Source organism: Volvox carteri (genome assembly GCF_000143455.1).
Source record: "Volvox carteri f. nagariensis unplaced genomic scaffold VOLCAscaffold_33, whole genome shotgun sequence".
Taxonomy (NCBI): domain Eukaryota; kingdom Viridiplantae; phylum Chlorophyta; class Chlorophyceae; order Chlamydomonadales; family Volvocaceae; genus Volvox; species Volvox carteri.
In genome coordinates, this window is record NW_003307576.1 from 839,986 (window position 1) to 852,287 (window position 12,302).

The following is a 12,302-nucleotide window of genomic DNA, read 5'->3' on the forward strand; positions in this document are numbered from 1 at the left end:
TCAACCTGTTTTCGGTTGACACGCCAAAGGAGGCATTGCAATCAGTCATAACCACCCTAGCTTGGAAAGATAAAAGGGCATAAAGAAGACGCTGTCGACATAAATCCGTATCGTTTGCAGTCGTATATGGTGTAACTTAGATATTCCGGGTTGAGCATTGCCATAAGCCAGGGCGAAAGGTCCAAACCCCAGTCAGAAGTACGATTGGTTTCGTAGCGGATAAGTACAAGCACGCTGCAGGTATCCTTGGATTTGATGTAAGTCATAATAGCACAAACGTCTATCTCAGCTGCATCCTGATTTGCGCTTTTGGGATAAGATTTCCGGTTGCCTGAGATATCACCCTCTTTCGCTGACAGCTCCCAAATCGCAGCAGCATGTTTAGACGTGCTTAAATTTATGGTACCATTATACCTCTATGTGTGGCCTTTTTCCCCGCAATTAAGCCAATTAAGCGAAGGATTCTTCGTCAATGGCGTAGCGCAGTCAGGTTCCTCAATTATTACAAAACTACATACATACTTCTCGGAATCATCCTTTCAAGCATGCCTGTAGGAAACGAAAATCTGCCTCTGCCGTCGGCAAGAACGTTTGCCCGTGCACATGTCAGAATGCCACCGACTTGTACCACAAGGCGTCGGTCGCTTGTAACGATGCGCTATGTTTGCATGTAATATGGGATCAGAGGATCAACGATCACATATACGTGCTGCAGCAGGATAAATGTGTGACAGCAGATGCGAAGGTTGTCTTGGATGCGACTACCGAAGCGTCCCTCCAAATGCCGATCAGAATAAGTTCGACTGAGGACCGCGCGGCATCTTCTGTAGGAGCCCTGCAGCTTCAACGCTTCTGGCGATCTGTGGTGATCAACTTGATTGCCAAAATTAGAAAAGCTCCATGTAGCCTTCGATATTCTGGTAGAACCTGCGACATGAACTTTAGGATAACCTGCCAAGGGTTAGGTTGTCAAGTATCAACAGAAGAGTGAAATCCAGCGACGAAAGATGGGGGCCCTTGTGAAGCAGCTGCCCGCGTTTCTAAAGCACGTATGGTGTTGGATTGTATGGTGCCCAAGTACGTTTGCGAGGAAGATAATGTGGCCAGGCTGGAGAGGAAAGTGCAGTGGCATATTGGAATGTGAGATTAGCGTAAGCGAGTTACAGGGCGTTTTATTGCACGGGCGAATTTACGTGCAAATCTTTCACCGTAGCATCAGTCCTCAGTTCATTTCTTGGAACGAACATCAGCATAGGTGCAAGCCCTCTCGCTTGGGGGGATATGCAAACAAACATCCTGATAGGGGTAAACTCGCATGCTACCGAGCATTCAACCGAGCACATGCATGCTTAGTTGAATGGTGAGATGCGACCCCCCCTTCATTTCGTGCTCGGCAAGCCTGCCACCGCGTACCGGATATGTTGGCGATGTTACAGAACGCTGCACCTTGGTTTCTGTGCGCAATGCATACGTTGCTCGACCCCGCCGACCAAAACTACACGTGCCCAACTGAAAACACACCGGTGGTTGTGCAGCAGCTCTTGAGGCTTTGTTGGCTGAAATCCATCCTGAGACGCTGCACCTCGGTACCTGTGCGCAATGCGTACGCTGCTCGCCCGCGCCGACCAAAACTACATGTTCCCATCTGAAGACAATGCCGGTGGTTCTTAAACAGAATTTGAGCTTGCTGCTGGCTCAAGTCCTTCCGTAGTTGCTGCAACACGGCTAACGCAGGCACGGCCGAATGCGCTGCGAAAAGCTGTTCCAAGCCCTCAGCGGCATCCATTTTACTTGCAAAGTTCTGAACGACTTTCGCGATTCTTCTCTTTACCTAATTCTGCGTTGTTGATATTTATTTCGTAAGAGTGTAACTTGAGTTTAGTGGGAACAATGTGCATTATGCGCTGCGCTACCGAAAGCAGGCGCCTTATGGCTGATTCTTCGCCGACCGCTTCATCTTCCGCGGCAGTTTCACGAGCCCAGAGTTGCAAGCTACGACCGTGCTTTTAGTTACTGCAAAGCATCCACGCAATAGTCCAGCCTGCATGCCGCGTGCGGCTGTGGCCAACATGCCCACCTGCGCAACGCGCTGGCGCACTGGTCCTCATCCGCCAAGAAATTTTATATACATTTGTACAGGCGCATTTTGCGAATCGCACGCGCGCATCTGCGCGGCAAAATTCGTTCCTGACTTTTGGGGCGTGATGTACGGACCTTTTATTCGCGAAGTACGACCGGACACATTTCTGCGAGGGGCTGCTTAAACACGACACCGGATGTGGATAGTGACGCGCTGGATACATGCACACCTAGCTTTGCAGTGCTGCTGCGCGCAACCCGATGCTTTCATCGAACAAACTGACTGCATGTTCCGAGCAAGGACCACATACCTCTAGTAGCTGCTGTAGCCACTTGGCCAGCCTGTGTGCACCTATATCCTCCTAATACGCACGAAAACCACCACCCCGCTGGCCCCGCAGCCAATACTCTCCACTACCTAGAGCGTTACCTAGCAAACTGTGAGGTTGTGAGATATGACGATAAACGTGAAGGGCGCTTCCACTCAAATAATAAACCGGAAAATTTCAGACATTTTACGATACGTGAATTGGGCTCTTAAAGCAAAATCCACGCCATGACCACTTGCGGCTTCTTGTGCACTTTTCAACTGGTAAAGCTGTGCCTCCAATCCCTTCGCCTCCATCCTCACAGCAAGCCGCCAAGCCAGGCTAGAAGGACGGACAGCACAAGCCGGCGATAAACCCTTCAACGCCGCACCCTTCTGTGGTGCAGTAATAACACAGGCAGCAGTATCTTCAAGAACTCCATGTACTACTATTATGTTTATTTGCTCCCTGCTTTGCCCTTCAACTCTACATATAAGGCCCACGAAGCCTCCCCTGCGTTCCGGGTAGCGTACTCTGCGTTCCGGTACACCAAATTTGACCTCCAGACCACAAGCACCGCCAAGCGGCCTAAGCCATCCAAGGTTCATGGAGATCTCCCTGGAGCATTACACCCGACGAAACACGACGCGATGCGATCCGACCCAAAAGCCCTCTCCCCTGAGTGTGCCAAGAAAGTCAATCAAAGACCTAGCTGCTAGGGCTTTATGAAACCTGAATGCAAACACAGATTTAGCTTCTATGTCCATGGCCGCTTCCTGCCCTAGCACTCCTCCAGCCGCCTCCCCTAGCTGTCTTAACACCTCAGGCCGTCGCCGCATCCGCGAAGGTGCGGTCGCCCTCCCCGGGCTCCGCCTCAGCCTTGGCGGTGGCAACGCCTGCCTCCGTTGCCTCGGTACTCAGCGGCGGGAACTGCGCGCCGGAGGCGAGGTCTGGCGCCTTGCCGCCGTCACCGCCGCCCATGGGTGCAGTGTTGGACGGCTGCTTTGCCGATGGAGAAGCCGTTGCGTCTGTGTAGGGTCAGTCCGTCAGTCCGTCAGTCCGTCAGTCTGTCAGTCTGTCAGTCTTTCTGTCTATCAGTCAGTCAGCTGTCGCGTGTGTGTAGGTCAGTGTATGCATGTTTTGAGGGAGGTCAGGAGGGCTGGGATTCGGGCAAGGAGGGACAATATCGCCATCCAAGAAGCATGAAGGTCCGCATGAAGGTCCGATGGCGTCCCAACCGGGAAACCGGGCATGGGCTGTGTATGGCAGTTGTTGAAGGATGAGACGGGGTTTGGGCAGCAAGAGGTGTGCTGAGTTCAAACGCAAATCAACAACCCCATATCATGAGTACATGCGCACCTGGGACGTCGTTACCGTTACAAGTTTAAACACAGAAAGGGGAGGTGGAGGCGGAGGAGGAGGGATTCGGGATGGCGGGAGGTGAACCCCTGAGCAAGACCCAGCAGCACACGCCGCCGTTTGTCGATAGCGCGTCGCCGGCCATGCCAAGCGAGAGCGGAATCCGCGTTCCCTAGCGTGTTGTATGATATAAAGCTAATTCTACCCGGATACAATGTGCTGCGTGACCAAAAACCTTAACGACTTTTAACGTCTCCAACGGGGACCATTTTGTCAGCAGCAAACCAAGCTAGCCGTTTCTTCAGAGGCCGAATACAAAACGGGTTGAAGTCTTTAATTTAAATTCATAATATAAAGGGCGAGGTGACTAAATCTCTTCCCGGTCACATTCTGTTGCAAGGGGGGACTTGAGGGTCCGCGGTCGTCACATCACTTTGAGGCCGTTGCAAGGGCTCCCGGGCCAGACGCTGCTACGTCGTACACCATCTTACCCGTCGGCAGCTCCTTAGCGTCGCCGCCGCCGCCGCCGCTGCCGCCATCTTGGCCAGGCTTGGAAGCCTCGGTGCCGCCGGTACCGGCTGCTGCATCAGTCACGTACGGCGCCGCGGCAGTTGGATCCGCAGGCTCGACAGACGGGTCGGCCGCCGCCGCGCCGCCGCCATTGCCGCCACCGCCGCCACTGCTGTCGTCGACACCCTTCGCCGCGGCAGATGAGCCATGGGACTTGTCCGTCGCGCTGATTGCGGCGGGCTCAGCGGTTGTGGGCTCTGACTCCCCGGACGCGGGCGCCTGGAGCCCGCCGGGGGCATTATCACGGGGGTATGCAGGGTGAAGCAGTGGTGGAAGTGCAAATGCATTGCTGAAAAACAATTGGTGAAACGGATGTCCTTTACATTTTCCTCGTAGGGAATGTTCGAAGCCAGAGGCACAAGGGGTTCGATGACAAGGAGTCTGGCGGCAGTTAAATGGCAAAGGCGTTGAAATGTTTTCCTTGGCAAGGCCAATAACTACTCTGAGACCCATGTCAAATACAAATACAGACATAATTAATTATTAAGAATACATAGTAGTTGCTTTTGGCGAGGCGCGAGCGGTGTTAACAGTGAAATCATTAGCGTTAGACTGGGACGAAAGTTCGCACGCGGACGAATTCAAGCGGGGCGACGCGCTGGCTTAATATATAAGGAACACATTAGGTTACACTAACAAGAATAAAAAATCTTTAAACATGGTAACTCCAAATGCGGCGATCCCGTTTCCAGGAAGGGCAGAAAACTGACCCGCGGGTCGCAGCGACGCGCGGCAAGCGCCAACGACGCTGCTGGACTTCTCGACACTACAGAAGAAAGCCGCACTAATATTCTTATTATAGATGTTATTTCAAAGTTAATTGGTGCAAATTTGGTGGAGTTGTGTTTGTCTGGCCCTATCCTGGCCGGAACTGTATCGATGTTGGCACATTCGAGCGCATTTTAAGGGGTGACAGTTTTGGCTCCATTCCCTCGCAAACCTTGGCCGGCGGCCTGAATCATGATGCTTTGGGACCCCGTAGCAAGATCCATTTTTATAATGCGGGAATGCGCAAGTATTGATTGCCCGTAAATTTTACCTGCGTTTGCGGCCCACCGCTGTTGCCGCTGCCGCTGTCGGTCTTGCTCTCAATAGCCGCGGCCGTAACGCCGTCCTCGAGCACTTTCGGAAGCTGATCCGCGTCCTTATCAGCATCGCCGCCGCCGCCACCGCCACCGCTGCGCTTGATCTCTCCGTCATGCAGACGCTTGAGGCCCGAGGCAGTGCGCTGGACCGCGAGAGTGCAGGGCTGGTCGCGCTCCGTCATGGCTACATCACTGCCCACCACAGTATCTCCGCCGGGAGTTGCGGACGCCATTTTCGCGCCTGAGAGAGGCGCAACTTTAGCTATGAAATCGGTTGATGATTTTGTTGCAGGAATCGTTTCCTGCTTCCTCTGCGGCAATCTCCTCCTGTTTCAGCTGCTTGAAGTCGTGCGGCTTTTGTTGTGGCTCTTTTTGCTGATGCTGCTCTGCCAGTTGTTGTAACTCTTTTGCCACTATAGAAATGTAGGTAGTAGGTAAAAGATATGAGTTTGGAGGGTTACGGAATTTTCAGACGTGAAAATTGACGAGAATGGCTGCAGCCAGCAAATGCCGCACGGCAGCGTGCCCTCCCGGTCGATTGATCATGAGCCCAGCTGCTGCTCGCGTTGGCTGCTGAAAATGAGACAACAAAATACAAAGAAATGATCGGGCTTTGTTGTTGGTAATGGTGTCTACCCCTGTCGAAGCACCTGGCGATCAGATTGCGGTAACCGCTCGCAGTATGGCGCCAAACAGCCATTTTCGTTTTCCACGGCATTTCCACTTCCTTGGCACGCTGCCCCCTCTCTGGACCTCGCATGACTGACGTCATGGCGCCGTGCGAGCGTGCAAGGCGTGCTGCGTAATCTGTCATTAATGAGCTCCTACCAAGAAGGGTCGCTTGTAAAGGCTATCCAGTCGATGAACCTCGACATCCTGGGTTTTATTCTTAATACACCTCGACCAAAATATTACTACCTTTCGGAATCCTTTGCCGCTCCTTTTGGGCTGCCGCTCCTTTTGGGCAGGTGTATTCCTATTACAAGACGTATTTTACTGTGTGTCAAAGCGAAATCCAGCCATGGCCACCGCTGCTTCGCCGCCCGGCTCATTTACGCTGACACCCAAGAGTAGTGCGGTGTCATCGCTACTGCAGCTACCATATCGGGTCGCACAGGCGCTGTTGTCGCCCGGCAGCGGTGAAGGGTTGCTATCGCTGCTGCCTGGCTCGGTGCGGCAACTGCTGCCTGGCTGGGACCCAGACCGCGACATGCCTGACATGTTTGGCAAGGTGCGCACGCGCTTATGTATGCGCTTTCCATTATGTTCTGTTCCAATTTTGTTCTGTGTCCATAAAATGCATCTCAAGCTGCCAAAAGACCCACGGTAACGATCGCGCATGCGAAGTGATGCCCGCCCAAAGTTTCAATTCTCAGAATCTGATATCTGATGGCTCAGCCGCGGCAGCGAGATAAGACATGGGATTCTAGTCTCGCAAACCAAACGTACTACTTGCAAAAAGCCATTTCCAAATTTTCGCGTCGCATGTTGCTAAACTGTGAGAAAATGGTTTATGTTACAGATATGGGGATCACCGGCATTGCCGCCGCAAGAAGAACCCAAACACGCACAGTGTTGAGTTCAGTAAAAGGCCGCAAAAGGTGCCAAGGCGAGCCCCATATCACGGCCCGACTTGCCAGACACGCTCCCACTCCGAAAGACGCGATTTGCATTTAGTAATCCAGCATCGCCGTACATGCATCCCGCCGGCATGCAGGTCGTGCTGGTAACGGGCGCCAACAGCGGCATCGGCTTTCAGACGTCCCGCCTGTTGGCACGAAACAATGCACATGTGGTCATGGTGGTTCGGGACGTCGACAAGGGAAAAAAGTGAGAGCTGTGCACTCTTATCCGTTCCTCACGCACCCCTCGCCCCAGTGTTCCGCTCCGTCTAATCGCCTGCGCCGCCTACGCCACATGCCGCCTGCCGCATGTCCTTCTTGTCTCGACGGTTTTGTACTCCGAAACCCTTCTGAATTGCTGTGAAGTGAATATTTTATTTTATTTCCTCGTATTATATTATCATATTTTTGCATTTGGTTGGGTTGGAGACTTTGAGAAGGAAGATTCTGGAAAAGCAACCAGTTCTACTTTGAGAGGGATGAGATAATGATGGTGGTGGCCAAAAGAGGATGACCCCGCATGACCCATTTTGCCATTCGTGTTACTTGCTCGTCCTGCTCGTCTAAAAACAAGGATTAAGCTTACATCCAATTTTTTACGGGTTTTCCGTACTCGATCCAACTTTTACGACTAATGCCGCTACGACGGCGATTATTAATGCTTAACCCCCCACTTTTGATCCTGCTAGCTGATGTTGTTTTTTATTATATATCGTCGCGCTCATAATATCGCCGTCTAATGTTAATCGTTCTGTGTGGTGGCCATGGCGGCGGCGGCGGCGGCCGTGGGGGCGGCGGTGATGGTTGGCTACTGCGATGCAGAGCTGTGGAAGACATTCGCAACGAGTTCAGCTACGCCAAGCTAACGCTGATGCAGGCGGATATGGCCTCGCTAAAGTGGGCGGCGGCTGGCGGGGTTGATAGTCGTACGTAGGAGGAGACTCAAGTGTGTGTGGTGGGGTGTGCGTCTGTATGTGTGGTGTTGTGTGTGTTATGGGGTGTTGTGTGTGTCTGTATGTGTTATAAGGTGTTGTGTGTCTCTGTGTGTGTGTATAAGTGTAAGGGGGCCGTTAATAGTGAGAGGGATATAGTTTGTAGGGGAAGGCAAGGGACCTCCGGCCATTCATCGCTTAAAACACACACGAGGGCGTTACCGTTATTACACCCCCGTTTCCGCTACCGCCACCTACGCCTGCTCCCCACCTTGGGGCGCCCTCCACCCCTGGATGCTGTTACGCTGTTGTATGCTGTGCTGTTGTAGGTCAGTTCGGAAATTAGCTGACGACATTACGGCCACGGAGACTCCCCTCCACGTGCTCGTCAACAACGCGGGGGTACTCGCACCGGGGCCCTTCACCGTCACAGAGGACGGATTTGAGCTGTGGGTCAACGTTCAAAACCCCCCCGACACCAGCTCCAATTCCAGCTCCCCCCAACCCCCCCGGCGGGACATTTATATTTTTATGCGAAAGAAAGCGAGATAGAAACAGTGATAAAACTGCTTGGTATAATGATATCCTTTTCGCGTCGCAACACTTTCGCATTTTTTTGGTCCATCACTCCTGGTTTTTTTGAGATAACAGGACATATAATACACTACCATGGGAAATTTGCTTTAGGTAGCGTGTTTAACACATAATTCTACTCTGAAGGCACGCAGAGTGTGTGATTGGTGAGTGTGTTAGTTAGCTGCTCTATTTTTACTCGCATCATCATGTGCTCCCTCCCTCCGCCCTCCCTCCCGCGCTCCCCATCCGAACTCCCGTCCGCCCACGCCCACGCCCGCGCAGCACCATGGCCACCAACTTTTTCGGCCCGCTCTACCTGACGTTGTTGCTCCTGCCACGCCTGCGCGCCAGCGCCCCCTCGCGGGTTGTCAACGTGGCCTCCTTTGGGGAGATGTTCGGCCGGGTCCACTGGGACGATCTGCGGTGTGTGCGAGTGTGGGGGCGAGGGGGAGGGAGGGAGGGAAGGGAAGGGAGAGGGAAAGTAAGACTCCATCTCCACCTGCATGTAGCTAGAGCCCCTCCCGATGATGAGCAGCGGTGGCCGGGGCTAGCTAGGTGTGAAGGCGCCCGGCAGCAGGGGAAACCCACAACCATCCCATCCATACACGGCCCCTGAATATATACGCGCGTGAGTTACTTAACAGGCTTGGGGCATAGGTAAGTAGTGCGCAGCGTATTTATTGAAGCAGCGGTTACTGGTAAGGTCGAAGATTGTCCTAGAGAACTTGTCGCGACCCGGGGAAAAGGGTTTGTAAGTATATATGTCGAGCTGTGCTGCGGTTGGACAAGTCACGGAGTAACACGCGCACGCACGCACGCACATACATACATACACCTTTCACCAGTGGACTTGAATGCCGCAGCGACAGTTCAACATAATGAAAAACGACGTCCGTTGATATCGCGCGACGTCCGTCCGTCCGTCCGCGACATACACACATACACACACATGCACACATACATACACACGCAGATACACATACACATACACGTCGTGGCTGGGCAGCAGCCCCTGGCCAGTGTCAGGCCCGGTCAAAATACTCGTAACCTTCACACATACACACACATACACGCACATACACGCACATACACGCACATACACGCACATACACGCACAAGCACACACACGCACACACAAGCACACACAGACACACACACACACACACAAGCTCCCCCATGATGCAGGGGAATCGACATGTCTAGCAGCGGCCTGAGGCCCTACGCCGCCTCCAAGCTCTACCTCATAATGGTGTCCCGCGATCTGAACCGGCGGCTCCGGGGGACCGGTGTGGATGTGTTCCCTGTGCACCCGGGTATGTGGATGACCGGCAGAAGTTGGCTGGGTGCGGGGTTGGTCCTAGGGGGGTTGGTCCTAGGGGTCGGATGTGAGGGGGGAAAGACGAGCCACGAACGAGTGAAGCTGCTGCCAGGGCAAGAGTGTACCAGACGTAGAACTGACCGAAAGGCGTCCGGACTTGAGGGGGAGTGTGGATGGACCAGACACGTGTACGGGTGTAGCGATAGAGGGGGGAGCCTGTCGGGATGCCGTGGCTGTTCCCCGCTCACCTGCAGCACTTCACCACACGAGGTGAGACTCGTTTGCTTTTCCAAACGCGCCGCAAAAAGGAACGGGCGGTAAGGCGTACAAACGTCAAGTTCCCTGCTGCTGCTGCTGCTGCTGACAACGACGCTGCTGCTGCTGCTGACGACGACGCTGCTGCTACTGCTGCTGCTGCTGACGACGACGCTGCTGCTACTGCTGCTGTTGCTGCCAGCACGTGTATAATGAATTCCTTTCCCCGCACACGCGAATGTGTACGCGCACATGTAGGCATCGTGTCCACTCCGGGCGAGGCCAAGTCCGACAAGAGCTACCTGGTGTCCCTCTCGGCCCTCATCAGCAGCCGCCTCCACGGCCAGTCCGCGCTGAGGGGCGCCATCGCGCCGCTCTTGGCCGCGACCGAGCCCAAACTGCAAGGTGGGGTCTCGACCAGCAAGCGACATGTTCCTCATTCACGAAGATAGCGCTTCCGCTTGAAGGGAAGGGAAGGGAAGGCAAGTCCCGGCCCCGGGCCCCCGGCCCCAGTTTGTGCGTATGCCAGAGCGCGAACCCTCTTCCCAAACCCCAACCATGTTACCGGGCTGGTTGGCTTTGTTCGTTTTGTTCGTTGGTTTCCTGGATCTTAAGAGTGTTGGTTTTCGTTACGGGCTAGTTATGACTTATGACGACACGAGCCGTGTCTCGCATGGACAAGTTTCTCTTTAGGGATTTCTGGTTATGCTTGTAAATAAAGCCCCGTTTGTAAGGCGATGTAAGTAGCTTGGCGCGTGGACTGTACGACTCCCCAGGCGCAGTACTTGCGCCGTACTTGCGCCGTACGGTATGTGGCTAAAGAGGGGTTCGCCAATTTGCTCCACATACCGGACTGGGAGTTGCGTTCCGTTGATCCCACACGCGAGGGTGATTCAGTCATTCATCACCTCGTTCATATCTCTTTTTCTCTCACAGAGACAACATTCTTTGGGAACGAGACACCTTACTATGATTCCCGGGTTCTGCATCGGAAAACAAGTGATATGTTTTAAAAAAGAAAAGTAAAATAAAGTCTGTAAAGTAAAGTAAAGTCCTCGTAAAGTTTGCTTTGCTTTGCAGCACGCATTTGCAGCCTTAGCATTTGTCACTGCGGTGACGCAGCGGTGGTTTTGTTCCCGTCGGCCTGCCAGGCCGTGGCGGCACGTACATAGGGCCCAACGCGTTCGGGCTGCAGCTGTTTGGCTGGGGCGGCTTCAACACGGTACCCCGGGAACCGGTCAACTGGGCGGCGAAGGACGCGGAGACGTGCAAACAGCTGTACGACGCCGTACGTGGCGTACTGGACAGCGCTACTGTGGTACGTGAGGCGCGCCCGTCTGTCTGTCTGTCTGTCTGTCTGTCTGTCTATTTGTCTCTCTGTCAAAAGCGTGTGCACATGTGCAATGTTTAGAATCACTGTACGTTTGTCTGTTTGCATGCACGCGCGTGTAGTCGAGTGGTTTTCCTGCGGTTGTTCTTTTGTGTGTGTGTGTGTGTGTGTGTTTTACATGGTCGTGGGGGTGCGTAACCTGTACCTGCAAAGTGCCCGCAATATGAGCCGAGGGCTCAAGGGCTGCCAGATCGCCTATAAGCACCGTCCTACCTCGCACTTGCCACACACAGAGCAAGTGAAAAAGGGTCTTTTGATGTGACGAAGCTGGAAGCCTACTGTTGCAAGTCCATAAAAAAGAGTGCGTAAGGAAGCTTTGCGGGAATAGTCTATTCCCGTGATTTAAGACTCCACAACACAAACTGATTCTATGTGCGGCCCCTGACGGAACCGTTGCGGAGGAACACACATTTGCTGGCCAACGGTCAGTGTACGACACGTAACATATATACGATACGAATGAACACCGCTTTGGTACGGCGCCAACAAACGCGTGGGGTGTATCACACGACAAACTGTGAAACGACATGTGAAAAAAGCCGATGTGTGACCGGAAAAGTTGGGTAAATTTGTTTTTTTCATGAGTTGCGTTGCGTTGCGTTGCGTTGTGTAGCGTTAAGTTGCTCGCCTGGCTCGCCTCTCCCCTCGTCCCTTGGGGTGTCAACTGCAGGCTGCTGGCCTTGGCCAGGTGCCCGTGACCCACTTCCAGGAAGCGCAAGCGGAGGCAATCGCCAAGGAGCAGCAGCAGATGGCGGCCGGAATGGGCGGCGCCTCCAGGGGACTGCCCCTGGAGTCCACATGGCGCTGA

General features: G+C 53.6%; 2 protein-coding genes across 2 annotated transcripts; one reads left to right on the top strand and one right to left on the bottom strand.

Moving 5' to 3' along the window:
- Positions 1-3,209: 3,209 nt before the first annotated feature.
- VOLCADRAFT_93744 (uncharacterized protein) lies at positions 3,210-5,634 on the bottom strand (the record flags this gene model as incomplete). Its single annotated transcript, XM_002953014.1, has 3 exons — positions 3,210-3,415; positions 4,238-4,535; positions 5,356-5,634. The coding sequence occupies 3 exons, from the start codon at positions 5,632-5,634 to the stop codon at positions 3,210-3,212; spliced, it is 783 nt and encodes a 260-aa protein (XP_002953060.1).
- Positions 5,635-6,422: 788 nt separating this feature from the next.
- On the top strand, positions 6,423-12,302 carry VOLCADRAFT_93745 (uncharacterized protein; the record flags this gene model as incomplete). Its single annotated transcript, XM_002952916.1, has 9 exons — positions 6,423-6,632; positions 7,119-7,231; positions 7,846-7,920; positions 8,285-8,404; positions 8,814-8,964; positions 10,104-10,119; positions 10,363-10,509; positions 11,256-11,422; positions 12,165-12,302. 9 exons carry the CDS (start codon positions 6,423-6,425, stop codon positions 12,300-12,302), a joined length of 1,137 nt encoding a protein of 378 aa, XP_002952962.1.